Source organism: Macaca mulatta, chromosome 3 (assembly GCF_049350105.2).
Source record: "Macaca mulatta isolate MMU2019108-1 chromosome 3, T2T-MMU8v2.0, whole genome shotgun sequence".
Lineage (NCBI taxonomy): Eukaryota > Metazoa > Chordata > Mammalia > Primates > Cercopithecidae > Macaca > Macaca mulatta.
The window spans coordinates 195,173,754-195,201,396 of NC_133408.1; the positions used below are offsets into that span (position 1 = coordinate 195,173,754).

A 27,643-nucleotide genomic window follows, 5' to 3' on the forward strand; every position below is an offset into this window, starting at 1 on the left:
TGGGATTCGATAACCTGAATTATCTGGATAGGGATAGGAGAAACAAACTAGGTTTTTTATTTTAGAGTAATACTGTCTTCTTCTGTTGCAAAATATTTTAATTCCAAATAATAGTCAACTACTGAGATTTAAACTTTTGCTTGCACTGTTGTGTACTGAAAAGGAAACTTCTGCTTTCCCCCTTTTATGGAATTGTTAAAAATACTAAATGCTTAGCTTAAGTATAAGCACAGTGTGTTATACGTCTGGTACACATAATATATATTTTATATTAAACTTCATATCTTGTAGTACAGGGGTTTGGGTGTTGAGTAAAGTGTGTCTCTAACACAAGGGGTTTTTCTTGCAGTGCCCTTGCTACCAGTTCCGAGCCAGCCGAGACCTGCTGTGGGACCCCAGAGATTCCCAGTGAGTAGCAGCTGCTCCTTCTGCTCTGATAGGGATGAGCATACATTTACTAAGAAATATTAATATAGCAAGTGCAAGAGGTTCCAGCCAAATATAATTTTAAGGATTTGCAAATATTGACAGTAATCTCTGCAATAGAAAATGTTTGTTAAAAGCTTAAGGTCAGTGGATTTTTGAGAGTAGAATTAATTTTGTTTAACTGTAAAATTGTTGAATCAGGATCATCAGTGGAATGCTGTTCATCTTAAAGAATATGAATATTGATTTTATTATTGCCTTATGCTAAGTGAGAAAGGGCCTTGCTTTATTAGAGAGGTGGGGGTATATGTGTGCTTGCGCCTGCAGGCACATGTATGTTTGTGCATGTGTATGTGTATGTGTGTGTGTGTGTGTGAAATTCTAGGAAATGAAAATGAGAGATCTCTTGTTTTTTAAAAGAACCTCTAGGGTCTTGATGAGCCACTCATTTTATAATTTAAAATGAATGTTTTCACTTGAAAATATCTTTAAAAGAAAGCATATATTCTCTCTCTCGCTGTCTGTCACACACACACTCTCATTCACTTACACACAGAAATGCACACTTTGCTGTATTTTCAGTAATTTTATCCATTCTTCTAATGTGTTTTAGGTAGAAGAAACAAGCCCACTAACTAGTTATATTTGTTTAAATATATACATTTTATTTTATTTGAATTTTTGGTTCAGTGTGTAGTTTGTTCATGGTTTTACTAGAGAGTACATTTTTTTTTTAAACAGTTTGGGGAAAAAAATGTACTGACCATAACATTTTAATGTCATTTATATGTAAAACAGAGGTAGCCTTATTTAGGTTAAACAGTCTGATTTTCAGGAAATACCTAAATGGCCTATTGAACTGTTTATCTTTGGTACTTCAGTAGATAACATTTATATATGGCATTTAGCAAGAAGGCTTAAATGAAAGATGTGAATGTATAATCAGGTGATTATTCAAAAATAACATTATTGGATTTAAGGTTCAGAGTATTTTATAGAAATTTCTTTGACTTGTAGTTATGAATTATGACATGGTTTCTAAAGCTGGTTCTTCCTGATTTCTTTATAGTTAGCTAATGTGTTTCTATAAATTATTTACCAAGTTTTAAAAGTTAGTTGTTTTTAAAACATTAGGTGATATTTACTGGGTATCTATTTGAAGCAGTTGTCTAAAAAGCCAAGGTTTATTAGTTCTGTTGCCTAAGGCTTACATGTATGATTTTAGTCGTTGAATATATTTCTTCTGTGGAGTAGTTTGTCTGCTAGTTATTGTAAAGCACTGACATATTAAGGACTTTTTGCTTTTTCAGGACTATGATTATATCTGTGTTAAAATAATTTTTGGATGTGTTTTCATGTTTTGTACTACAAGGATAAAATTTGATGTGAATAGCATTTGCAGTTAAGATATAAACCTAAAGCAATGTAATTTATATTTTTGTAAAAATGTTTACTAATATAAACTTAGAATAGTCAATTGCAATTTTTATTTCATTTTTCAGTTGTGCAAATATAATTGTATCTGATGCTAGGAATAAAACCTTAGAATACTTTGCCGCTATTAGAAGAGGATAATAAAAGAACATTTTTGTGAGAAATTGAACTTGCTCTTCAGTTATATAGTACTCTAAGCTTGGTAAATGTGTTTCAAGGCAGTTTTGAACAGTTTCTGTGAGGTGCAATGTTCTGTTTTTGTTTTTGAGATGGGAAGTATGTGTGGGTGATCAGAAGTGGTTGGGCTAGAAATGAGCCGTGTATGTGAATGTAGCTTAGTAAGTGTTCTCTTCAGTCCAGGTCTTTACCACGATTTAGCATGTCTCTTCCTTTAAGTCCCCAGTGCTGACGTCACAGTGAACTTGGGACGTAGCGCGTGCAGTGCACTACTTATTTCTGTCATCATTTTTCCCTGATAGAAAATCATGAAATGTGTATTTTAAAAAATACAGTAGCGGTATTATGTTTTTAAAAAGCCCACCAGAGTCTTGTTGGGGAGAAAGATAAAGTGTAGGCTCTCTCTGGTGGTTTTAGTTGTAAGCCAGATCTTTGTTGAGTATTTTTCCTTTTTTCTACTACTAGATTAAACTTCTTTCCTGTGAATGTAAATGTAATTTTGTGAAAATTTAATGAGGATCTACTTTATGCCAAGTGCTCTGCATAGCGCTGTCTCTAAGCTGTAAAATGAATCAAGCATCATTAAATGAAACCTAACTTATGTCCTTAAGCTAATTTTCATTTGAGTAAAATTTAAAAATAGTGAAGACAGCGTTGTCGTGGCTTAGCAAAGCCCACTGGAGGTTTCTTATTGATGGCTGGATGTCCTGCAGGCTCTGTCTTGGTTCTTATGGATGGCTGTATGCCCCTCAGTTTCTATCCTGGTGGTTTTCTGTATTTGGGGTTCAATCAATATTTGTCAAACCGAATTTTGCTTTAAAAACTGATGACACACACACACAACGCGATGGAACATTCAACTTCAGATTTACCAGGTGGTCTGTTTGAGTCAGTGTGCTTCTTGGTACGCAAAAATAGATTTGAATTCAGAAATCTGTGTACTGGTTGTTATGATATTTGCGATTGAGCAAATCAAGATTCATTGTAATCTTTCCTTTCCCCAGCTTAAGTACCTTTAAAGGAATTCTCATTGCTCCTAGGATAGGTAACGTTCTATCCAAAGCTGTGCTCGTAGTGCATATGTAGCTTCCTCACATCAGTCAGAGTTGTGTGTTTACTCCTGTTTGTGTGATATCTGGTGAATGGCTGTGGCTAAATGCCCGTGTAGAGTCCCAGTCATCCTGTGCTCTGTGGTGGACTTAGCCACAGGCCCTGTGCGGAGGGGCGGGAGGGAGCACATAGTTGTCAAATAAACATACCCAAAACTTAATATAGAGTGATCTTACTGCTTATTAGGAGCCCTACATAGAATGAGTAATGTACAGGGGGGTGTGCAGTTTAATTTTTACATTTTTTACTTTTTGTTGTTTTCAAGACCACATATGTGAATTTGCATAGTAGAATTATATCACATGCATTTAACTATAGAAGAATGCAGCTTTGTACCCAACTAAAAGTAAAAAAAAAAAAAAAAAAAGACTACACAAAAGTACCACTAGATTTCCAAATGTTAAAGGATCTATGATACATTTGGTATTTATGCTTAGTTTAGAACTAGTATGTCCAGAAATTTTGCTGAGTGATAATACGTCTAGTTTTTAAATTAAAAATTACAGAAATCGAGGCACCCAAATATGAAATCCTATTTTTCATAGTGTATAAAATTTTTTTTAATTATTCTTTTTTTTTTTTTTTTTTTCTTTTTGAGACGGAGTCTCACTCTATCGCCCAGGCTGGAGTGCAGTGGTGTGATCTTGGCTCACTGCAAGCTCCGCTGCCTCCCAGGTTCACACCATTCTCCTGCCTCAGCCTCCCGAGAAGCTGGGACTACAGGCGCCCGCCACCACGCCCGGCTAATTTTTATTTTATTTTTTGTATTTTTAGTAGAGACAGGGTTTCACCGTGTTTGCCAGGATGGTCTCGATCTCCTGACCTCGTGATCTGCTCGCCTCAGCCTCCCAAAGTGCTGGGATTACAGGCGTGAGCCACCGCCCCCGGCCTTTAAAATTATTCTTAAAAATTATTCTTAAAAATCCAAATCTGAGGCCAAAATTTGATATTCTAGGCTTTACTTGTAGTTAGACTAATATTTTTATTTCTTGTTAATTAGCATTATTTGGAGAATTTAAGAAATGATTTTTAAAACAACTGAATGTCAAAATAAGTGTCTTAAGGATCCTTGTTTTTGATCATTTTGGAGAAAATTGCTTTAACTGTTGGTTATGTTAGTCTTTGCACTAGGATGCATGTCTTTCCCTAGTCCCTCATTTAAGGATCTGTAAAGTGCTTTGTAATTTAGGCTTCCATTTAAAAATTAGATTTATGTACTTAATTTTAGTTACAGATATGCATATTAGTTCTGAACTCTGAAACTATTTTTCTTCTGATTGTAAAACATATTTCCATTACATAACATATGAATACTTACATGGGCTGATGAGCAGAGGAAGTAACAGACCCTCAGAGCTTAACATGTCCTGTGTGACTGATGACCCTGTTTCATTTGGGCACTTGCTCTGTCCAGTCTTCTGGTCTGGCCTCTTACCATCCACTAGTCCATTTAATGAACACATTTTTGTTCATGTTAGGACTGTCAAATGCTATTTCACAGAACACTGTGTTGTGCTTTTTTTTGTCTTTTAAATAAGGAAGTAGTGGGGTGAAAGGCTAGTTACCTTTCTGGAAGTAAGTTTCTACACTTTAAATTCTGTTTTCCATTTCACATGTTCTTTGTTTTACAGTTAAATTAATCTAATTGGTTTCTCTTTCTGCAAAGGCTATACCTGGTGTTTTTGTCACTAATACAGAACTGTAAGTCCTTATCTTACCCGTAAAGTATATTTTCTAGTCATGTATTTGTCCTCAGAGAGTTTTTTTTGTTTTTAAAGTTTGCCCACTTAAAAAAGTAACATAAAATGTCAATTGTCGGAATATTTTAAAGTGTTGTTTTGAGATTTTTGTGAATCGTTTGTTTTTCTGTGCAGTTGCTGTTTTTAAGTGTATGAAAAAGTCCTGAGCTAAATTTTAAGCTTATGAAAAAATCATTTTAAAGATTCTTGACCTAGAATATTTCAAAACCTATGTTAAAATAGGTTTAAACATTTTAAAAACTATTCAGCCCTTTGATTTTACATTGGTGTGTTGGGCAGATGGTGGTATTTCAGTTGGCCGTTAAATACCAGGTAGTTTGGCTGCTGAATAATTTCTTAGTGCCTTTTGTTTAAATTTAAACTAAACTATACTTTTAAGTTTAAATGCATCTTCTTAACAATCGTATTATTACTTACTTAGACCTAGCAAATGAGGTTCTCATTTGTGTTGACTCTGTAGTTACAGCGCATCGCAGGTCTTATAGTTTGGGCTGCATTTGGGCACATGGTATCAGGTGGCAGTGAATGATGTTTGCTGGATGCATCTTATAGGCCATTTCATGCAAATCATGTTTGATGAGACTGCTGCATCAAATCACATTTCTTTCTGATTACAGCCCTTGCAGATGAGAATCCAGACTTTATTCTATCCAGGAAAGAAAGTCTTGCTTTTGAACACCTACTGTTTTTACATGCCTGCAATGCCTTATAGTTACCAGCACTTAAGCTATGGAAGGAATCATGGGCATTTTCTCTGATCAGACCTATAAGTAGTAGCAGGCGAATATAGTAGGAGATCCTTCCAGCTGTCAAACATTGTCAGGCTTGCAAGGAGAGAATGCAGTTTAAAATGCAGGTGACATAATACCCAACATCCTCCACTTGCTAGTGAGTTTCTGATTAATCGTGATTACCATACATTATCATACCATCAAATTTAATCATATCAGTGAATTCCCATCTGCAGCAGTAACAGGAGCAGCTAAACACTGTGGTAACAGCTATTAAAGAAGGTGGTTTATCAAATTCAGTTACCCTTTAACTTGCTGCTTGGTCAGCATGCAGTGCATGTGTTGGATAGAGATAGGGCTGGGTTAAAGTCCATGCTCCTCACTCAAAGGCCAGGGAGTACTCCTTGAAATTACATAGAATTGGTTTCTTGTTTCTTCTGTTGGAGCCGTTGAGCTCCTTTGTAAAAACTGCTTTCTAAAATATGTGATAAACTACAGTTGTCCCTTGTACAACATGTGTATGTGCGGGGCCTGGAAGCAATCTCCTGTGCATACCGGCGGAGGGCTGTTTTTTGTTTATTGGCTAAGTCAATCTGTTAACATTGACTGGGACACTTTTTAAATTCTCTTCAGATACAGAGTGCCATATATATAGACTTAACCTCAGTGCAGTTTGCCCATCTGCAACTTAATAATTTATAATTTATCCTATGAAATGTTGGACACAAAGTTTAAAGTCTTGGAACTCCTCTGCACCAAGGAAATCTTAGTTACTTTTAGTGATGCGTCCTAGAAAACACACTGCTTTTTTTGTTTTAATATTTAATTTCCCAGGAGTCGTTGAAGACCTGTGGTTCTGTTTAGGTGCATTTTTAAGGCACACTTGGAAAGAAGTCCTGTTTTATTATAAAGTATCCAAAGCAGTTCTTCTGGTCTGGTCGGTGCTCCCAGCACTCTGGGAGGCTGAGGTGGGTGGATCACTTGAAGTCAGGATTTCGAGACCAGCCTGGGCAACATGGTGAAACCCCGTCTCTACTAAAAATACAAAATTAGCTGGGCATGGTGGTGGCACATGCCTGTAGTCACAGCTATTTGGGAGGCTGAGGCAGGAGAATTGCTTGAACCCAGGAGGTGGAGGTTGCAATGAGCTGAGATCGTGCCACTGCTCTCCAGCTTGGGCGACAGAGTGAGACTCCATGTCAAGTAAGAACGAAACAAAACCAAACCAAAAAGCAGTTCCTCCAAAAGATGAGAATTTTACTTTAAAAATTGAGTCCTTTGGGTGTACAGGTGTGTGCGTTTTGCTTGGTGCCTACTGTTATGTACTCATCCGGGGACTCTTCTGCCCCTTGTGGTCAGCCCCTCTGCCTGCCGGCCCCTGGCAACCACTGAATGGGTTTGTTCCTGTAATTGTGTTGTGCAAATGGAATCATAGAGCTTGTTTCATTTGGAGCCTGGCTGCTTTCCTGTAGCATAACACATCGGAGATTCATCCGTTTGCTGCACCAGTCAGTAGTTTGTCTTTTCTATTGCTGAGTAGTATTCCAGTATATGGATATAGCACGGTTTGTTTACCCATTCACCTGATAGGCATTTGGGTTATTTCCAGTCTTTGTTGTGATTAGAGTTGCCGTAAACATTTGTTTATGGCAGGTTTTTTTTTTGGGGGGGTGTGTATGTGTGTACAGATTTTTTTTTTTGGAACATAAGTTGTCAGTAAATGCCTAGGAGTGGATTGTGGATGATATAGTCAGTGTATTCACAGATGAGACTTTAAGACAGACTGTATGCTTTTCAGTTGACATAGCTGATACTACTGCTTTCCTTTTTTAGTTGGTTTTTTTTTTTTCTGTTTTTTTTGAATGAGGAAATACAGTCTTTATAGAGCATATATGGTTGAAAATCGGTAGTGAATAAAAAAAAATTGAGTGATCACTATATTCCACAGTTTGTGTTCAGCAGCCTGTGGAGCAAAAGTAAAAAATTATTATTTTTTTGTTTCGGAGATTGGCAAGCTGACTTTTGGAAAGATCAAATTGCCTAAGTTCACACAACTGGACACGGGAGGTAGAACTAGAGGCCGATTCTCTTAGTTTTTATGCTGTGCTTTCTCCTTCAATATGAAATTGAATTTCCATAAACTGAGAAAAAATGATAGAATCCAGTAAGTTGAGTTGTAACTACGTAAAGTTGTGACCCTCATTAAGTACTGAAGTGAGGAAGTTTACTACAGCGGGGCCAGTCATTGGGAGGAGTTGTTTCAGGAGGGCGTGGGAGGGTGAGGGTGCAGAAATAAAGAGTTTTTCATTTCAGGAAATAATGTAAGTAGTCTTTAGGAGGCTCATCAAAACACCATTTTGTACCCAGAAGTTTTGTAGTTTGTAGTGGGTGCTCTTGTTTCACTGCTTGAACCATTAATATTATCCTAACGTATTTAAATTCACGTGGTGTTTTTTTTTTTTTTTTTTTTTTACCCCCAATATGAAACCTAGTACTTGGCACAAGGTATGTCCTTCTTCAAAATGTTTAGAATGCATCTGTAAATATAAAAATACCCTCTAGGAAGATGAATGTAGGTATTTAAACAAGGCATAACCTGAAAGAAAAAAAATCCATGGAGAATACTGAAATAAGAGGATTAACATATTGTGATAGAGGGCTGTAATTTTAATTATGTCAGGGGTCACTAGTGGCCTTTATTCTTTGCATTCAACCCATTTAATCGGAATTAACTGAGAGGTGTTCCTAAGTGTCAATTGGTTTCTTATATAGTTCTTTGTATTTTAAGTGAGATTAATAAAGGAAAACATGTTGTAGAGATTGGTTATAATTTATTGAAAGATTCATGAAGTTTCAATGACATTAAGATATTTAATTAGTCTTATTAAAATATACGGACTGACCCTTTTAGGGAAGCTGATAAGTCACATAATAGCTGTTAGTGCCTTTTTATTCTTGGCTTTATACGATTAACTTTGTGCTAAGCAATTTATGCAAAATTTTTCATTTTTTTTTTGTAACCGGAGTTATCAGTTCTTCTTGAATAGGATTAATATAGATAAAAATCATGTAATTAACAAGAGATGCAGAAAAGTGAAGGTATAATTTGTATGAGAATTATATGAGAGAGAATAATAATTTCTTACCTTGGATTTTTAAAGGGATATAAAGAAAAGCAAAATTGAGCAATTATTTGAGAGGATTAAAGTAGTCTTTTCTTTCAAAAGGTAGAATTAACGTTAGTACTAAAAGTTCTGTTAAGTGAGGTATTCACAGCTCATAACAGTTTTAAAATAATTTTGTATTTGGTAGAGGGAGTTGGTAATGTAGTACCCTTATTCCCATGAAATGATAGAAGTTAATAAAGGAATGATCACATCAACAGAACCTCTTATGAATGTCAGATTTTGGAACCATGATTTATATGGCATTGCTTGGAGATAAATTTGTTTTAGCAGAATCAAGGTACTATGATGGATAAAGCACTTAATAAACCAGGAGTGTGAAAATGTGGGTTCTTGTCATCTTTGTTGTCATTCATTGGTGATGTAAACTTAGTTAATTCACTTCTAACTCTGTAAACCTGAGTTTCTTTATCTCAGAGGAAAAGTGACTTGTCTGCCAGTTTCTTGGAGCAGTATTTGTATCGGCTACAACATAATAAACTGGCTGTGATGTTTGACTGAGTCAGGATGTGAATGAGGCTCGTTTAACAGAAAACTTAGTTAACAGTGACTTTTATTTTTTGCATAAAAATGAAAAAGCTTTTATTTTTTATGTATAGCAGCTCTATCAGGGACTCACATTTTTTTCCATCTACCCATCACCTAATGCATTTGTCTGTATTCCAGGCCAAAAGAAGAGGAGGGCAAGGGCAGAAGGTACAGGCCAGCTGAGGTGTCCCCCAGGGAGCTCCCCGCCACCCATTCTCCAGCTGACAACTGCTCCTGTTGGCCAGAGTCTAGCCAAATGTCACCCTCCTTATAAGTTGGAATATGTAGTTTTTATCTGGGCAGTGTTGTCCTGAATAAAATTAGGGCTCTATTACTAAGGAATAAGTGATAACTTGTGCTAGGTGAGCAGTTAGGGAGTCTTTTCCATGTGGCTGACGTGTTCGTCGGAATTTAAGTTGTGTAATTAGAGGAAAAGAGAAAAGTGCCACTTGTGTTCAAAACAAACAGAAAACAGGAAAAGTGACACTGTGCGTTTCAGGAGACCTGCTATTTGTCAAACTTCTGTTTCAGAAAAGCAATAGTGTTAACAGTCAATGAGCAGCTTTTGGGATCTTAAAGCTTAAAAGTTAAACAACTTATTTAAATATTTAAACTCTCAAGTTCTATGAGAGCAGTGGCAAGCCGCAGATCTGCCCGGGTGAGCTCTCCCTTGTGTCCAGCAGCATCTGACATTGCCAGAAAGGTAACCGTCCACCCCTGCTTTTTTTTCTGAGACAGCATTCATTCTGTAGCTCAGGCTAGAATGCAGTGGTGTGATCGCAGCTCACTGCAGCCTCAGCTTCCCGGGCTCAGGGGATCCTCTCACCGCAGCCTCAAGTAGCTGGGACTACAGGTGTCTCCCACCATGCCTGGCTAATTTGTTTTTGTACTTTTTGTAGAGATTGGGTGTCACCATGTTGCCTGGGCTGCATCGAGCTCCTGGGCTCAAGCATTGGCCCACCTTGGGGTCCCAAAGTGCTAAGATTATAGGCGTGAGGCACTGTCCCCAGCTGAGGCAACCCTTTTCACTCTGGTGTATTTCATGGATCAGTCATTGAATGTTTTTTTCTGAGAGGTGTCTTGCATTATCTGCCCTCTTTTCTTATCCTGGTATCACTTGACTGATATGCGGGCATTTGTCATCTTGGAAAATGGGCCGTCATGACTTCCTCCTGATTGGGCTGGATTTATCTACCATTCAGGTGCTCTCTTTCCCTGGGCCAGCCTCCCCACCTGTAAAGGTCAGTGTGTACTTCAGGTTCTTTGGATCCTGTGCACTTGCTGACATAATGTTACTCCCTCCTCACTGCCCTTCACCCAGCTGCTTCAGGAGTCAGCGCCCTGCCTGTAGCATGTGCAGACTCCAGGCTACACTTGCAAATCCTTCTTTTCCCATTCTTGCTCTATTTAACTAACTTCCAAGGTCAGAAATTGCCTTGTTTACTCACCCTGAGTAAATGGTTTCTTTCTACATCTTAGATAGCGTCTTTGGTCTTACCTCTTTAATGCAGTTCTTGTAGATTGGTCACGTGAGTACTGATCATTTCTTTTACTTATTAAAGCCTGCCATGGAATTTCCATGGCTATCTGACTTTTGACTTGATGTAGTACATACTGGTTTTCTTGCCTCTGAAACACACATAGACTTGCACAATTACACTTACATATGTAATGATAAAACATATGATTAGGGACTGATTAGGGAATGTGAGAAAAATCCCTCCCTATTTGCTGTTCATGCCAAGGAATCCCCAGTGTGCTCTGCAGGTAGGCAGCCTGGGTTTGAATTCAAGTTCTGCCACTTTCTAACCTTGTACTAAGTGGAGGTTATTTAAGTGGTCAGAAGATTTCTGTGAGCAGAATACCTACCTTGTAGGGTTGTGATAAGGATTAAATGAGACAGCATGTGTATTAGTCTGTTTTCATACTGCTATAAAGAACTGCCCAAGACTGGGTAATTTATAAAGAAAAAAGGTTTAATTGACTCACAGTTCCGCATGGCTGGAGAGGCCTCAGGAAGCTTACAATCATGACAGGAGGTGAAGGGGAAGCAAGCACCTTCTTCACATGGTGGCAGGAGAGACAGCAAAGTGGGGAGTGCCACTTTTAAACCATCAGATCTTGTGAAAACTCATACACCATCATGAGAACAGCGTGGGGGAACTGCCCCCATGATCTAGTCACCACCCACCAGGTCCCTCCCTCCACCTGTGGGGATTACGGTTGGAGATGAGATGTGGGTGGGGATGCAGAGCCAAACCCTATTAGCGTGGAAGTTCTGGCCTCCCGCCGGTGACCCTCACTCTTTTCCCAGCTGCAGGAGGAAGAAGCCAGTCAGCATGGTCCTCTCACTCGTTTTCTCTAACAATATTACATAGAATACGAGTTAAAATGATTTCTTACCGGTCAGATGTAGTGACTCACACCTGTAAACCCAGTGCTTTGGGAGGCCAAGGCGGGAGGATCCCTTGAGGCCAGGAGTTTCAGACTAGCCTGGGTAACACAGTGAGACCCCATCTCTACAAAAAATTTAAAAATCAGCCAGATGTAGCGGCTCATGCCTGTAGTCCTGGGCTCTCTGGAGGCTGAGGCAGGAGGATCACTTGAACCTAGGAGTTTGAGGATGCAGTGAGCTATGATCGTGCTGCTACACTCCAGTCTGGGTGGCAGAGCAAGACCCTGTCTCTTAAAAAAAAAAAAAAAATTCTGTCATACATGTAAGAACTCAGGTCTGTTAATTTTTCTGCCTCTCAACCAGTGATCACCCCAGATCTTGGCTTCTCTTTGGTCCTAGTGCATGTATGTGTTTCACATCTGCTCAGCTCGAAAGCCTCAGGCAGTTCATTGCCCAAGGTCTAGGTCAGTACATCCTAACCTTTGTTCCTTCCTTCCTTCATTCAGCCATTCAGCACCTCTCCCCGTGTTTTGTGGGCAGCTGGTTTTACAGCATGGTGCGGTACTTCCAGGTTGAGAATGTGAGGCTCGGGGAATACCTTGCTACTACAAACAGGCATTTCATTCATCCATTAAATATTTATAACCGCCTGTGTGCCAGGCACTGGGCCAAGCATGGAAACACATTGATGTATAAGGCAGGTCTGGTCTCAGCTCTCGTACCCGACAGTTGAAGGTCAGAGAGAAGTGGGAGTGGTTTGGAGAGATTCAAGAGACAAAGTTTCTAGGACTTGCTGGTACTTTATGAGGGATTTCTGATTTGAACTCAGAAATAAGAATGCAAACAGGGAATCTGTACTGATTTGGGTTTTACCCTGTTTGGAAACATGGAAATATTACAGAAGACATGGACATATTTCAGAAGCTGTATATCATATTTACAGTCTGTCTACAAAAACTGCTGCTGTCTACAGAATCGTGTAAAAATGATAATGACATGTATGATGAACTTTTGTTATTTGCTAGGTACTGTCCTAAGGACTTTCCTGCCCCCGTGAGATGGGTACTATTGTTATTGCTGTTTCATAGGTGAGTAAACTGAGGCCCAGACAGATTCAGTCATGCGCTCAAGGCTGTAGCTGGTAAGTGGCTGGGATGGAGACAGGGCTGGGAGAGCTGTCAGGTTAGATGATGAGTGCTGCTTCTCAACCTGGGCACCTGCAGGATCGCTGGAAGTTAGAATAAAGTTCTGCTTGAACATTAGTGATGGATTTTAAAGGCTTTTCTTTTCCACTGAGTGTGAAAAAACTATCATGAGAGAGAATTTTGGGGCCTTTGTTATGTATCAGTAACATTCAAATGCCAGTGACTGTGCATTTAGACAGCATGTAAATAGTCAGTTAAAGGAAAGAGAGTTTTGGGAAGAGATGAAAATCACAACATTAAAGTTCCAGGGAAGTCTTCAGGGAATCTGATAGTGCTTAGAGACCTGAGAAGTAAGGTACCTAGTTCTCAGGTGGCTTGGAATTTTTATGGAAAACTAGGTTTGTGGACTAAACTCTTTGAGTTCATTCTTCTAATTCAGTAACTCTTTTCTTTTGGAAAAAGGACGAAAGGGCTAAAGACAGAGTCCTTTTCCCTGATCACAACCTGTGGCAAAGTAAAAAAGTGAACCTTGGTTGACTCTGCTCAGGGTGGAGTGGAGGCCAGTCTGCTTTCCCAGTTACGTTTTGCCTTATCTATAATGAGAAAAATCTGTCTTTTTGAGGACTTGAAATTAACTGCCTGATGGAAGGTGGGATAAAGGGTTTATAAAGAGCCCTGCTGCAGCAGCCGCGTGGCCGGTGCTGTGGTGCCCGCCTTATCCAAGGGGCGTGTACTGCGAGTCCCCCAGTAGAGACCGTGGTTTTTCTTGTACATGCATACCTAGGATAAAGTTTAATTTACAAATTAGGCACAATAAGAGATGAGCAACAATAGCTAATCATACAATAAAACAGTTACTGCTCTTGCATTTTGGAGCCATTATTAAATAATATATGAGTTACTTGAATGCAAGCTCTGCAGTACTGTGACAATCAATCTGATAACCAAGACGTTGACCAAGTGACTAATGGGCTAGCGTGCAGGGAGTCTTCAACATGGATCCTCTGGACAAAGGTATGATTTCGTTCCCCAGGGTGGACGGAGCAGGATGGCAAGAGATTTGGTCATGCTACTCAGAAAGGTGTACAGTGTGAAACTTATGAATTGTTTATTTCTGGAATTTTCCATTTAATATGTTCAGATTTCAATTGATGGTGTGTAACTCAACCCCAGAAAATGAAACTATGGATAAGTGAGGACCTCTGTACTATTGAGGATGCGACTTGTGGCACTAAGATACAATCATGGAACTTAGAAGAACTACCGAATTTTTTAAGAAATGGTGTTTTCCAGTTCTAAGCCCAGTAAGAAAAGCCGTAATAAATATTAGGGATTCACCTATTAAATAACGAAGACTGAAAGATCAGGACCTCTTTCAGCTTGTTCTAATTATAGGCGAAATTGAAAGAGAACTGGCACTTCCCTGGCATGAGAGCTGAGTGACAAAAGGCCAGCTACAGAAGCAGCCCTTCTTTCTGCACCTGGGGAGGAGCTCTGCCTGCTGCTGGTTGGTCCTGTGGGAACAGTGCACCCTGCAGCTGCGCACCTGGCAACTGGCACACCGGAAAGGGGTGGAGGGGAAACTGAGCCGAGATCGGAGAGAGTGGTAGCGCATAATTACCTGTCATTCTGAATGACTGATACATCAAGCTTTGCTTTACTCTTTGTTAAGATTGGCAAAATAATTGTAAATTGATAAAAACTGTTCACGCCCAATGATGCTGATTTCCAGCTGTTAATACAATAAAAATGTGTTTAAGGGTTAAGTGGAAATAGCCCCAAAGGACTCTCCCGCTTTCTCTGAAAGTATATTTTACTGTTCCCGTTCTTTCTGGCACCTCCCGATGTCTGCTTTTTTGCCAGCTCATTAGCATAGTAGTGACTGATAGAGCTAATGAGTTACGAGCCCTGAAGTGTGCTGACTGTAGTTAGGGCTGACGGCCTGTCAGCGCATCGGTGGCCGACTTTCACCTTCTGTTCTATTTCAGCATACTGTTCCTATCTTTTAAATGAAAAATCTGACCAAATGTATAATAGAGTGAGAATTTATGTTTATTTTTAACAAATAGACTGTTGCTAAAAATTAGCAGCAAGTCCATTACTCATGGTAGAAAGTGATGTTTAGATGCAGGTGGATGCAGAGAAGGGTGGGAAGGAGGTGCGGTGAGGATGCCGAGGGCCTTGCAGGCAGAGGGGACAGCTGTGTGGTGGAATCACTAGAAGGTGCTCAGAGGTGTGAAATTATCCTGGGCAGTGAGAGAAGGGCGAAAGACTGCTGATTGACGCTGATGAGCCAGTTAAAATAAAATAAAAGCTTTTAGTGATTCCAATTCATGGGATTCTTCATCTTCCAGCCTTTAGGAGCCTGGCCACAGGAGTAGAGGAGTCGGAGGCTTGGGTCCATCTGGGCCCTGTGTCAGGCGTCTCCTGATACAGGGAGGTGACCAGAGAGTGAAACAGGGACAGGAGGAGGTAAAGGTGCTGTACCAAGGGTTACAAGAGAAGCCGTTTTCTGTAGTAATTTTGCATTTTGGCTGAGACAGAAATGTAAGAGTGAACATTTTTCAAGGAAATACCTGTGATGGAAAGGGGAAGTGCGTAATGTGACGAGTGTCCAGGGTCCACCTTCTGAGTTGGGGGTACACTACCATTTTTATATCTAAGTCGGGGAAAAGTTGTAACCCAAATTTAGTAATTTTGATAAGATTTCTTATTATATGGGTTGAAACTCCCTCCACTATGTTTTTATTATGTCATGAATAAAATGAACCCTTGCAGGAGCTTTAACTTGGTTTTCTTGAATATTGAAATCCCTGATGTGGTTGAGTGAACTTACAGAAAAATAAAAATACTAAAATAGTGTTGTGACCTTGGACCAGTGATTTAATGTCGTAAGTTTTAGTTTCCTCACTGTGTGTTGATGAGTTCATGGGGCCCTGGTATCGACAGTGGTGACAGCGTCATACCCAGGAATTCCTGGACTCTGCCAGTGGACTGGGGGCCTGAGTTCCCTTTGGTCCTCGTTCTAAAGTGGCTGCTTATAAAATGTTGGTTCTTGACTGGTCCATGTTGAATTCGCCATGGTTGTTTAAGTTCTGCGAGAATCCCTGCAGTTGTCAGTCACTGTATGGTAGGGAGTGTGTAGGAGCGTTTGCTGAGCTATAAAAGGCTGTGAGTCCTGGCAAGTAGAAAGAATGGCCATTCGCATTGCTAGTACCTTCCTGTTTTGTCACCTAGAACCTGAGCCTTGATTTAGAACCCACTTCCCCAACTCTAACCCAGGCTGAGACTTTGTTCTTAGGTCTCCTAATCTGGCTCCCACTAGGCATCAAGACCTACCAGAAAAGTAAGAAAATGAACATTTAATTCAGTCAGTCTCTTTGTGAGCACCTCCCAGGTTCCAGACTTGGCAGACAGAGGCCCACACCTCATCCCGGCTGTTACTCGGGGCTCCTTCTCCCTGACCCACTCTTGCTGTCACCTGACGCCCAGTGTGTGCCTGGCTGCACTAGTGCCAGCCAGATTTACCAGTTTGTCTTTTAACTGGTCTATAATTTCAACAACATCAACAGACCACTGTTGGTGAGTTGGCTTGGACCTTGAAGTTGCTCTAGCCCAGTTCGCTTTGAGATCGTCCCCAGCAGGCAGTGCTCCTCCTCCTGAGTGAGTGCTTCTGTGGGTTGAGGATGTGTTTATTGCTGGGAGAGTGTTAGAAACCTCCTCCCTCTGTTGAATTGAAATCAGCCCCGTCCAAACTCTTATCTAGGTGATTGGGTAAACCAACATCAAACCTACTTGTGGTTGATCTTGACTCAGTTACATGAAGAGAGCTATCATAACCACACTTAACGTTGGAAATGGTTTTTCATAGTTTCCAGAGGTGTTAACTAATTTCGTATTTGTAAGCTAAAATGTTATAAAATACCCATTTTTCATTTGAAGAGTTTACATTTGAGTGATTTTTACTTTTCACAACTATTAGCTTGTTTCAAGCTGTGATACTGTCTCTTTTTGGTGTCTCAGTGACATCATTTTCATCCATATGTTTTACATTTCTGAATGCAAATTCTTTTAATGAATCTTGCTGGTTCCTTTTGTATTTATCTGTTTGAAACCCCTCCCGTGTGCCTCCTCCCCCGAAATAAGCGTAGGCAAGTGTGCATTGAAACAGCTTATGAGTAATTGGAAAAGGATTTTTATTCAGCACCACCATTGCCAATTTGCATGGGTTGGAAACAATGTGATCAGTCAAACCTCTCTGCATGCAGAGGCAGGCAGTTGTTTGTTTTATTCCATGTCATTCTGAGAAGCATCATTTAAACGTTTTTTTGAAATAATGCAGAACCTTGATTGCTAATTTATTGTCATTCAGAAAGTTTGGAAGATTATTTTAAGACATGTTTTGAAATGCTTGCACAGCTACTCTGCAGCTTACGGTGGGTTACATCAGGATGAGGCCGCTGTAAGTTGCAAACATCGTAAGTTGGACCATTGTAAGTCAGGAACTGTCTGTATATGTCAGAATCATGTTGATACACAAAAGTAGAGATGGAATACTAATGCTATACTTCATAAAGAGAACATTTAAGTTACCTGGAGGAATACAGTATTATTTTGGAGGAGATACATTCATGCTCACACCATGTGTTTCATTGACTTCAAACAAAAGATGAAAATATTTTAAAACAAGAGGAAAAAGCTTTGGCAGTGGGAGAAAGTAGGCAAGCTCATTGAAATTCCTCATGCAGATTTAGTGAGTAACAGTATGTAATGGCCTGTGCTATTAGAAGTATTTTTCGAGCATATTATTAGCAAAGTAAAGATATTAAATATTCAAGAATACTGGCCAGGTGTTGTGGCTCATGCCTGTAATCCAAGTACTGTAGGAGGCTGAGGTGGAAGAATTGTTTGAGCCCAGGCGTTCGAGACCAACCTGGGCAACATAGCAAGACCCTGCCTCTACAGAAAAACTAGCTGGATATGGTGGCATGCTCTGATCCCTTGAGCCCAGGAGTTTGAGGCTACAGTGAGCTGATTGCACCACTGCACTCCAGCCTGGGTAACAGAGTGAGACTCTGTTTCTCTCTCTCTCTCTCTCTCTCTCAAAAAAAGATCCATATCAAAGTATCTTATCAGTGAATTTTCAAATTATCATTATGATAAAGTATATACATTTATTAGGGGCAAAAGACCGTGTATATGATATGTATTCTCACTTACAAATATATTCCTCAGTTACTGACATTTATTGGGTTCATTGGGTCTTAATTGATGTCTTTATCTAGAGAAGTGACACTCCCTAATGTCAGGCAATAGTTGGTACGGATTTCCTTGTTTCACCTAAAATAATAAAAACCATGAGAGTTTCAGCTTTGGACTTCCTGTTGTACCATGTTTCAATAAGTGCCTAAAGTTTATGTTTTTATGAAGATGTAATATTTGTGTGTTAAACATTTCTTTATTATTTTGTAGCCAACAATCTTAAGGGTTTATGGTGTTTATACTAGTGTTCATTTTGTCTGTTCTCTCAATGCCATGGGTAGAACAGACTTTTGTAGGGAGAAGGAAGGGAAATGCAGTGTGGAAGAGCATTTTCATTCTTTTTTTTTTTTTGAGATGGAGCCTGGCTCTGTCGCCCAGGCTGGAGTGCAGCGGCCGGATCTCAGCTCACTGCAAGCTCTGCCTCCTGGGTTCACGACATTCTCCTGCCTCAGCCTCCCAAGTAGCTGGGACTACAGGCGCCCGCCGCCTCGCCCGGCTAGTTTTTTGTATTTTTTTTTAGTAGAGACAGGGTTTCACCGTGTTCGCCAGGATGGTCTCGATCTCCTGACCTCGTGATCCGCCCGTCTCGGCCTCCCAAAGTGCTGGGATTACAGGCTTGAGCCACCGCGCCCGGACAGAAGAGCATTTTCAGTGCTAGAAAACTAGCATTTCGAGGGAACAGCTAATTAGTAATAAAATGACAGGCCAAGGCATTGGGATTGTAAGTTTGTGAGAAGAGTGATACTTAAAAGTTGTGAAATAATTGACTCAGTTTCAAAGGACAAGGTGCTATTAAATGAAAATTATTTTGATGATAGTTAATAGTTAATTCTTTTTGGAGCAGTGAAAAAGTGGTGAACATTTCTTTACCTTTATGCTGCTGCTTAGGTCAATACAGTGGTTTAAAAAAGTCTCCCTGAGGATCTGAAAGGCCAACTGAAAAATGAAGTAATTTTAATTTGTCTCTCAAGAGTTTTAGTAACATGTAGTTTTTGAAAAAAGTTAATCTGTAAGAATTTGTTTAAATTTTTTTATCCAAAGGACTCTGTGTGCTATTTTGTTTGTAATAATTTGGTTTCTTAAACATTTCACATTTTTCTGTTAAGTCAGGAATTGCTGATTGAATTTTTCTTTTAAAGCGAAGCAATTTCGTAGCTGCAGCCTACAGTCGTGTTAAATAGCAAAGATTAGCATCTTTAAAAAGATAAATGTCATGACAGTGTTTTGGATTAATGGGAAAGAGGCTAATAATTGGATGGATTTCAATAAGCTTAAAAATAATATTCTTGTTTTACAATGACATTAAAACATTGACTTAATTTCTAGTTGCTGTGTTTCGATTTTTGATCATTTAGTATGGCAGAATCACCTGTTGTTTAACACTTAGTTTGTATGTTAATATGTGCGGTCATGTGCTGTGTAAGGATGTTTTGGTGAATGGTGGACTGCATAGACGGCGGTATTTCCGTGAGATTATAATACTGTATTTTATTGTAACCTTTTCTAGGGTTGGGTATGTTTACATCCACAGATACTTAGCATTGTGTGACAGTTGCCTACAGTATTCAGTACAGTCATATGCTGCCCTGGTGTGTAGCCTTCAAGCTACTGGTGTGTACTATACAGGCTAGGTGTATAGAAAGCTCTACCATCTAGGGGTGGGTGTGTGTGTGATTACAATACACTCTGTGGTGTTCGCATGATGGAATCACCTAAGGATGCATGTCAGAATGTATCCCTGTCATTAACGATGCATGACTCTGTGTGTGTATGTGTGTGTGTGTGTGCGTGTGTAGAAAGAGAAAGACAATGACTGTTGGGAGACACATTACTTGACATTTTCGAGGAAAACTTGGAACCAGGTCTATATTTCTGAAAATTACATACCATTTTTCTGTCCTTCTCCCTGTTTCTCTGTTGTTGTTGTTCTTTAGGGCCCACCAGAATTTCCACAGCATACACCTGGACCTGTTCCCAACAGTTTCAGCCAGCCCCCACGACTCCCTCTCCAGGACCAGTGGAGAGCCCCACCACCACCTCAGGAGCGAGACCCTTTCTTCTTAGGAGGTACAGAAAGAGTGAGTGGTGTGGAGTAACAGCAGAAGCTGTGTTGGGTGATGTGCCCAAACACATTTATTTTGTAAACTGAATTTAACCCCCAGTTGGAGATGTTGTTGGGAATGCCAGGTTTTTGTACCATAGCAGTTCTGCCTATCGTTTCAGGTGCTAAAATTGGATATTGTTGGTATCCAAAATGGGAACATCTCATATAAAGGAGGAATTTATGTATAGACAATGACAAACGAAGCAATCTAGAAATAAGAGGCAAAATCTGGAATTGTTTCCAAATATTCATAACCTGTCAACACTTGTGATTTTTGTCCACATGAGGATAGTGCTTCAGATTGCTTTTCTGAGCAGCACGTGGTCTTTTTAACCTGAAGTTCATGATGTCGTGTTACCTTTCAGTTTCTGGTGAACCGCGATTCCCGAGCCATCTTTTTCTGGAACAGCGAAGTCCCCCTCCACCACCACCGCCTCCTACCCTTCTTAACAGTAGCCATCCTGTTCCTACTCAGAGTCCTCTACCATTCACTCAGCCAGGACCAGCATTTAATCAGCAAGGACAGCAGCCAGTGTTCCCAAGAGAGCGGCCCGTACGACCAGCCCTGCAGCCTCCAGGTCCGGTGGGGATTCTGCACTTTAGCCAGCCTGGGTCGGCAACCACACGGCCCTTCATTCCTCCTAGACAGCCGTTCCTGCCGGGCCCAGGACAGCCGTTCCTGCCCACACACGCACAGCCCAACCTGCAGGTATGCGTCCTGAGCGAACCTCCAGGGAAAAAATGTGTAGCTTTGAGTCTTTGTGTTTCATAATGTTAAACGTTTTTATTTGAGCCTACCAATTTATGGTTATTTAAAGAATAAGGGTATTAGTCTTAAATGTACTGTTTATTAAAGACAACTTTTTTTGACATTGTTGCTTATCTCAATACAAGAAAAAAATGGGAAAATGTCATTTTTTGGGAATTGAAAAATGCTACTTATTAGGATTTTTTAAAGGCTCTACTAATAAAATTAGGACATGTTTTGATAATACATTTGCTCATCTGTATAAAATTTCATGAAAGGTTTACCAGTGGAAATACTTTGTCAGATTACATTCCTGCAGTAGACAGTTTTGAAGAGTCTTTGCATGGGGGGAAGAAAATGTTGCTGTTCCCTGGTTATTTGAGGGCCTTGAGTGCCCTCTGCTGACCGGCTTCTGCTTCATGGGTTGACATGTGTCTGTAAATCTTTCTTACCAAGTGTGTATTTCTTCTTGTATTGTAGGGTTACTATTAAAATACATAGCGATGGTAAACTTGAATCAACTATTTAAAAACACATGGAATACGTATCTAAGCTAAAAAAGGAAAATGAGTATTATCTAGGGTGTTAAAGGAAGATAAAATGTTTTTAAGAATTTTTCGGCTGGGCGCCGTGGCTCAAGCCTGTAATCCCAGTGCTTTGGGAGGCCGAGACGGGCAGATCACGAGGTCAGGAGATCGAGACCATCCTGGCTAACATGGTGAAACCCCGTCTCTACTAAAAAATACAAAAAACTAGCCGGGCGAGGTGGTGGGCGCCTGTAGTCCCAGCTACTCGGGAGGCTGAGGCAGGAGAATGGCGTAAACCCGGGAGGCGGAGCTTACAGTGAGCCGAGATCCGGCCACTGCACTCCAGCCTGGGCGACAGAGCGAGACTCCATCTCAAAAAAAAAAAAAAAAGAATTTTTCTTTTTATTAAAAAAATACAATTAATATATCCCCATTGCAGAATCTTAGAGTATATTTAAGTACAAGAAAGGAAATTAAATACTCTCGTTACCTAGAAACAATTCAGGAGCATTTTTTTTTGGGTATTTTTTAAAATGCACATCTTCTTGCCACCTGCTTTTTTCCCTCCAGTGTAATGTATCATTTGATCTTTTCATGTCAGTGAGTTGGTTTTGATGCCATCATTTAAGAGTGCTGTTCACGGCTCCCTTTCATGCTGTCTGTGTGTTTGCATGTGTGTATACTGGTTTCCGTACTTCAGTATCATAGTGCTACAGGGAACATACTTTAGAGTTAGGAGTTTGTCTGCATACTTATTTCTTTAGGACAATTCAATCCTAGAATTACTGGATTAAATATAAAATTTAAGGTAATAGCTTCTGGCTTATTACTGCATTTAAGATACTATTACCTTCATCAGCAAGTCTAAAATGAAGTTTTGGTACCAGTGAAAGTGCCTTTCTTGTGTTGAGGTTTTTAAGGAGATGATTGAAGTGATTATGCCTGGTATAACCATTTGTGAACTGTTATTTCTCTTTCTTTGGACATGGAAGGGGCCATTGCATCCTCCACTGCCCCCTCCACATCAGCCTCAGCCTCAGCAACCTCAGCAACAGCCCCCACCGCAGCATCAGCCTCCGCACCAGCCCCCGCACCAGCCCCCACCCCAGCACCAGCCCCCGCCCCAGCACCCACCACAGCACCCGCCGCAGCACCAGCACCACCACCACCACCACCTGTCCGTCCCGCCCCCTCCTTTGATGCCGATGTCTCAGCCACAGTTCCGGCCTCATGTACAGACCGCTCAGCCTCAGGCCAGCAGCAGCCGGATGCAGTGCCCCCAGCGACAGGGGCTGCGGCATGTAAGTGTCAAGGGGTGTCTTCCCTGTGTCTTCCTGGGAGGCTTTTTAACTTACAGGACTTGAGAGGCATCATTTGTAGGTTAGAATACTTTCCAATTCTGATTTCAACTTTTAAAACGTGTTGTACATAGTTCTGAAGTGAATCCATGTTTTAAAAAGCACTCAGGTGATTGTTTTCTTGACTACAATAATTGATAAGATACTCCTTTTGTGTCTCAAAGACTGTGTTAATATTTACTTAAGCATCTTTCTTGTATCTAGATATTTCTATAGCGATAGATAGGAATTAACAGACATGTAACTTTAGAAAATACTTTTGGGGGTAGTCACTTTCCCTTTACCAGTGGCTTATTTTTTGATGTGTAGATTATCTCTGTCTTTCTGGTCTCTGAATAAATACATAAATGAATTCAGGAAAAATACGTTGACTGTTCTGTTGCCAGGTACTACTCTAGTCCTGGGAATACAACAGTGAACAGAAGAGACAAATTCCTTTCCTTCAAGGAGCTTATGCTCAATCCAGAGAGACTAGCATACATTTATTTGTGGGGTTGTGTTCTCAAGCACCATCAGCAAATGTGTGACTTGTCATGCGTTAAAAGAAACTGGGAAACAATGCATTGCTCGGAAAATAAAAGGCCACAGTCATTGCCCTTGTCCTCCATTAAATACATAAGAAGCTTTTGTAATTTGGATTTTAGGAAAGAGACACAGTGTGGCTAGTGGTCAGGGTTTTTGCCTCCATTAAATATATATAAGAGGCTTTTGTAATTTGTCTTTTAGGAAAGAGACGCAATGTGGCTAGTGGTCAGTGGTCAGGGCTCTTGCCTCCATTAAATACATATATGAGACTTTGTAATTTGGTTTTTAGGAAAAAGAGACACAGTGTGGCAGCTAGTGGTCAGTGGTCAGGGTTCTCACCGGTCAATCTTTTTTTAGTATTGTCTCCTTTTCACCCTTGAGCTTTAGGCATGTTACTTAGCTACTTGGAATCTCAGTTTTCCTGATACTTGTCTTTCTTAAAGTAACATCACAACTAAAGTGATATGAACAGTAAGAAAGGATTTCTAAATCTGAGAAGAGGGTGGTTTATAACCTGGGTTATAAAAAATAATGGTAGTCTATTCTCATGACTCTTGTGCACTGAGATATTTGACCTGTGTGACCTCGGAGATCCCCCTGCTTCCCCCTCCTCCCTTCCAGCTCTCGTGTTCTCTTTGCCTCCTCCAGGTGTTGGTTCTCTCTTGAGAATCCCCAGGATGAACATGACTAAGCATTTCCTCTCGAGTAAAACGTTCTGGCACCTTTCTTCTCCCTGGGGTCATGTTTCTTAGGACATTGACCTGATGCTTGATTCTTTCCTTGTTCCAGCTTAAATTTAAGTGACTAGGTAAAATAGTAGCAGGTGAATCCTGTTGATCTCTGGTGGCAGATAGAGTGCTTTTTTGGCTGTCTCAATTCTTTTAAAACTGTCAGTCCCTTTATTGAAGCACCTGCTAAAGATCAGCCTGGTGTAATTTCTATAAAGAGGAGCCTGTCTGTAGGCAAGTATGACACCTTTACCAATGGAAGTCCTTAACATTAGGATGAGGCATGCTGCCACATGGATCAGGGGACATTTATGTATGAGCAAAAAAGTATTAACCAAGGAGAAAAGTATCCGCTCCCCAAAAGAGAAGTCATTTGCTAATGAGAATGATTTATTGTGTTTTTATTTAATAATGTGCCTTTTAATGTTCCTTTTGCCAACTTTCCACTTACAATTAGAATTTCTTTCTTTTTGTGAAAAGAATACAACTTCTCAGAATGTAAGCAAGCGACCCATGCAGCAAATGCAGCCCACTGCGCCAAGGAACAGCAACTTGCGTGAATTACCCATCGCGCCATCACACGTGATCGAAATGAGCAGCAGCCGCTGCTCTGCCACACCCTCAGCGCAAGTGAAACCTATCATCAGCTCGTCACCACCCTCGCGGGCCGTGGCGGCTTCCAGGAGCTCACAGGGAAAGACGGAAGTGAAAGTCAAGCCCGCTAGCCCTGTGGCTCAACCTAAAGAAGAAGCAAAAACAGAACCAGAGGTAGGACACTTCTCTTATTAACAAATGTTGGTCTCAAACAAGAAGCCTTATAATCAACTTGGATGTCTCAGTTCGCTCTCACTTAGTTATTCACAAAATCTTCCTGCTTTTTTCACCTGGGCCTTTTTTTTTAACCTAACAGCTGTGTTTATTAAAAAAAACACTGTATTCTCTCTAGTTTACAAGATTAGATTTTATTTATGTACGTGTACAGTTACTGTTTTGTTATATAGAATTGACATATACTGGGGCTTAAACTTTTTCTGTAAAGGGCCCAAGTATTTTATAGATATTGTAGGCTTTATAGTCCAGACTGTCATCATTACCCCTCTCGTCGTTTTAGCACAAAGGCGATTTAAATATAGTTCTTCAGCCAATAGATGTGGCTGCGTTCCAGTAAAACTTTAAAGTATAAGACCAGGTGGTGGACCAGATTCAGCCCGTGGGGTGTCATGTGCCGACACCTGGTGAATCCCGTAGGATTCTACGACTGTTTCTTAATTTACACTATTAACTTCTAGAAGATAGTACCAATTTTCTTGTTGGTCTTTAAGATTTCTGGGGGTTTGCTTTGTGTTGAATTACAATTGTATATGTTGTTGCTGCTGTTTCTAATTTTTCAGTAGGCTCAGAATGTAGTAAGTATGAATAATCAATGCAGCTCAGTCTTTACCTGGCTTTAGTCAAGGCCGTCTTCTTCCACAAGCCTCAGTCTCTTCATCTGGTAAAGTGGGGTCGGCCAGGGCGGCCTGTGCCGAGGGCTGGCACCTCGAGGGCGTGTCAGCCTTAGTGAAATGTGTATGGAGTGCTCTGAAGCAGTGCAATGAATTAAACTTGTCCAATATCGGTGTCATGAAGAATGACTTTAGATAAGAATTTAGGCAAGTCATGCTTTCTTAGTTTCATAAAAACCAGTTAACACTGGTTTTACCTTTTAATCAGTTCATTTTTTTTCAGTCAGATTTTCTTCTGATACATTATTGTAGCAGCTGTAATGTGTTGTTTACCAAATTCGAAGTACAAAGTTGAAATATTAACATACGATGAACTCTTAATTAGAACACAGGTGACTTTTGGTTTTAAAATCAGTATGTGAAAAAATAATGTAGATTTACAAACTGGATTAGAATAGTTTGTAAAGAAGTCTTTGATAAAAGTTTTATTATGCTTCTAGTGTATATAGCCAGCTTCTGACGCAGTATGTATAACTGATTTGCTTCAGAAAAATGAAGTCACACACTCGTTACTTATATAACAATAGGGCTACCTAGTAGGGGAAGTTACCTTTCAGGTATCCTGCTGGCACATCTGGCTCTCAGTTCCTTCCATGATAGCTGATTTAGGCAAACTTCTAAAGGATTCTTCCATAGAGTTATTTCAAAAAAATGCCTTGAGTGAAATGGAACCTGTAGGTTGCTGTAGTATAAACGGAATGTCTTGAATTATTTTCTTTTAATTTTCTCTCTGTATATAAAGGGGACCAAGATTATATATATTTTTTTACTTTTTAAAAGAAAGGTCTTCTATTTGTTTTGCTTAGCTAACTGTGACTTATTTTCTTATGTCCCCTGAACTTGATGATGATATAATATAGGGTGAATCTGCTTAGTCTAGTCTTTCCAAGTATTTCAGTTGCTGTTCTGAACATGCTTTAACTCTTTCTTGACTGCATGGGAAGAAATTCCAATGACTAGTAATTCTTCCTGTGTTTTGAGGCAGTGGCGCCTTGGGTCCTGTTAATATGTCCCCGGCCGTCTGCTCCCCCGATGCCCATGTCCCTTCTGTCCACTATCCTCCCGGATGTCACGTCTTGCTCTGTATGCCTGCCTGTATAAACAGCCTCTCACCCACCTTCATTTTTGCGGTTTGAAATCTGCCCTAGATATGAAATTAGAGAAGAGAGTTGGTCAGAATTGCTTCCAGGTCGACAAGTAATCCCTGAGTGAGGGCTGGCACTAGGCGTTCAAGCTCCAGGGCACCAGCCGACTCCTCAGCTGTGCTTTTGTCCTCAGTTCCTAATTCTTAAGGTTTATTTAGGGAAAGTAAGATGGTGAAATAGCTGAATTCTAGATAGATTAAATCTTGTTACATTCTTTTATACGGGGTCTGTGGATATGGATGATTTTTAAAGAATATTATAATTCTTTAAAGAATATTATAATTCTTTAAAAATGCTTAACTTTCTATACATTTTCCTTATTGGATGCTTTTTATGAAAGTTACTGGACTTGTTCAAAGATTTTTTTGTATTGTCTTGCAGAATGGTTTGGAGCTTGGAATATTAAAGGCGTTCCTTATATACCATTAATATTCCAATACTGCAATTGGCAACATTTTGATTCTGAGGAGAGTGCATGAGTTCAAGGTCAGAGAGATTGACTTGTGCTGTTCATTATAACCAATTATTCTGTGACAAATGAGTTTGAGATCAGGCTGAAAATTCTGTACGAAAAATCAATAGTTCTAATCAGAGCCTTTCAGGTCATTTACACCCCACCTTTTGTTGGTTTGTCAGGGAAGAGCCAGATAAAACCTGTGTGACAGCAGGCCTCCCTACTGCTGCCATTCCTGTTTGAAACATATTTTGATTCTTAAATGAATAGTTTAATTGGTTTTAAACTTGTAAATGAGTGGAAATTTACATTATTTCATTTTTAATATTCTGATAAGATTTTCCAAATTAGCTTTAGCTGTGTGGTTTTTTTTCCCCTCTCCCCAGAGGAAGGAGTTAT

The 27,643-nt window shown here is 40.0% G+C and overlaps 1 protein-coding gene across 10 annotated transcripts in view; it reads left to right on the forward strand.

Annotated features, from left to right (window-relative positions):
* The window catches only part of RBM33 (RNA binding motif protein 33), a 134,490-nt gene that overhangs the window by 69,204 nt on the left and 37,643 nt on the right, over nucleotides 1-27,643 (forward strand). For all 10 annotated transcript variants that reach the window (XM_015135358.3, XM_015135359.3, XM_015135364.3 and 7 more), the window contains 5 exons: nucleotides 350-408; nucleotides 20,088-20,220; nucleotides 20,623-20,966; nucleotides 22,525-22,833; nucleotides 24,624-24,911. In XM_015135358.3, the coding sequence (XP_014990844.3) occupies nucleotides 350-408; nucleotides 20,088-20,220; nucleotides 20,623-20,966; nucleotides 22,525-22,833; nucleotides 24,624-24,911 (1,133 nt within the window). The remainder of the gene's footprint in view (nucleotides 1-349; nucleotides 409-20,087; nucleotides 20,221-20,622; nucleotides 20,967-22,524; nucleotides 22,834-24,623; nucleotides 24,912-27,643) is intronic.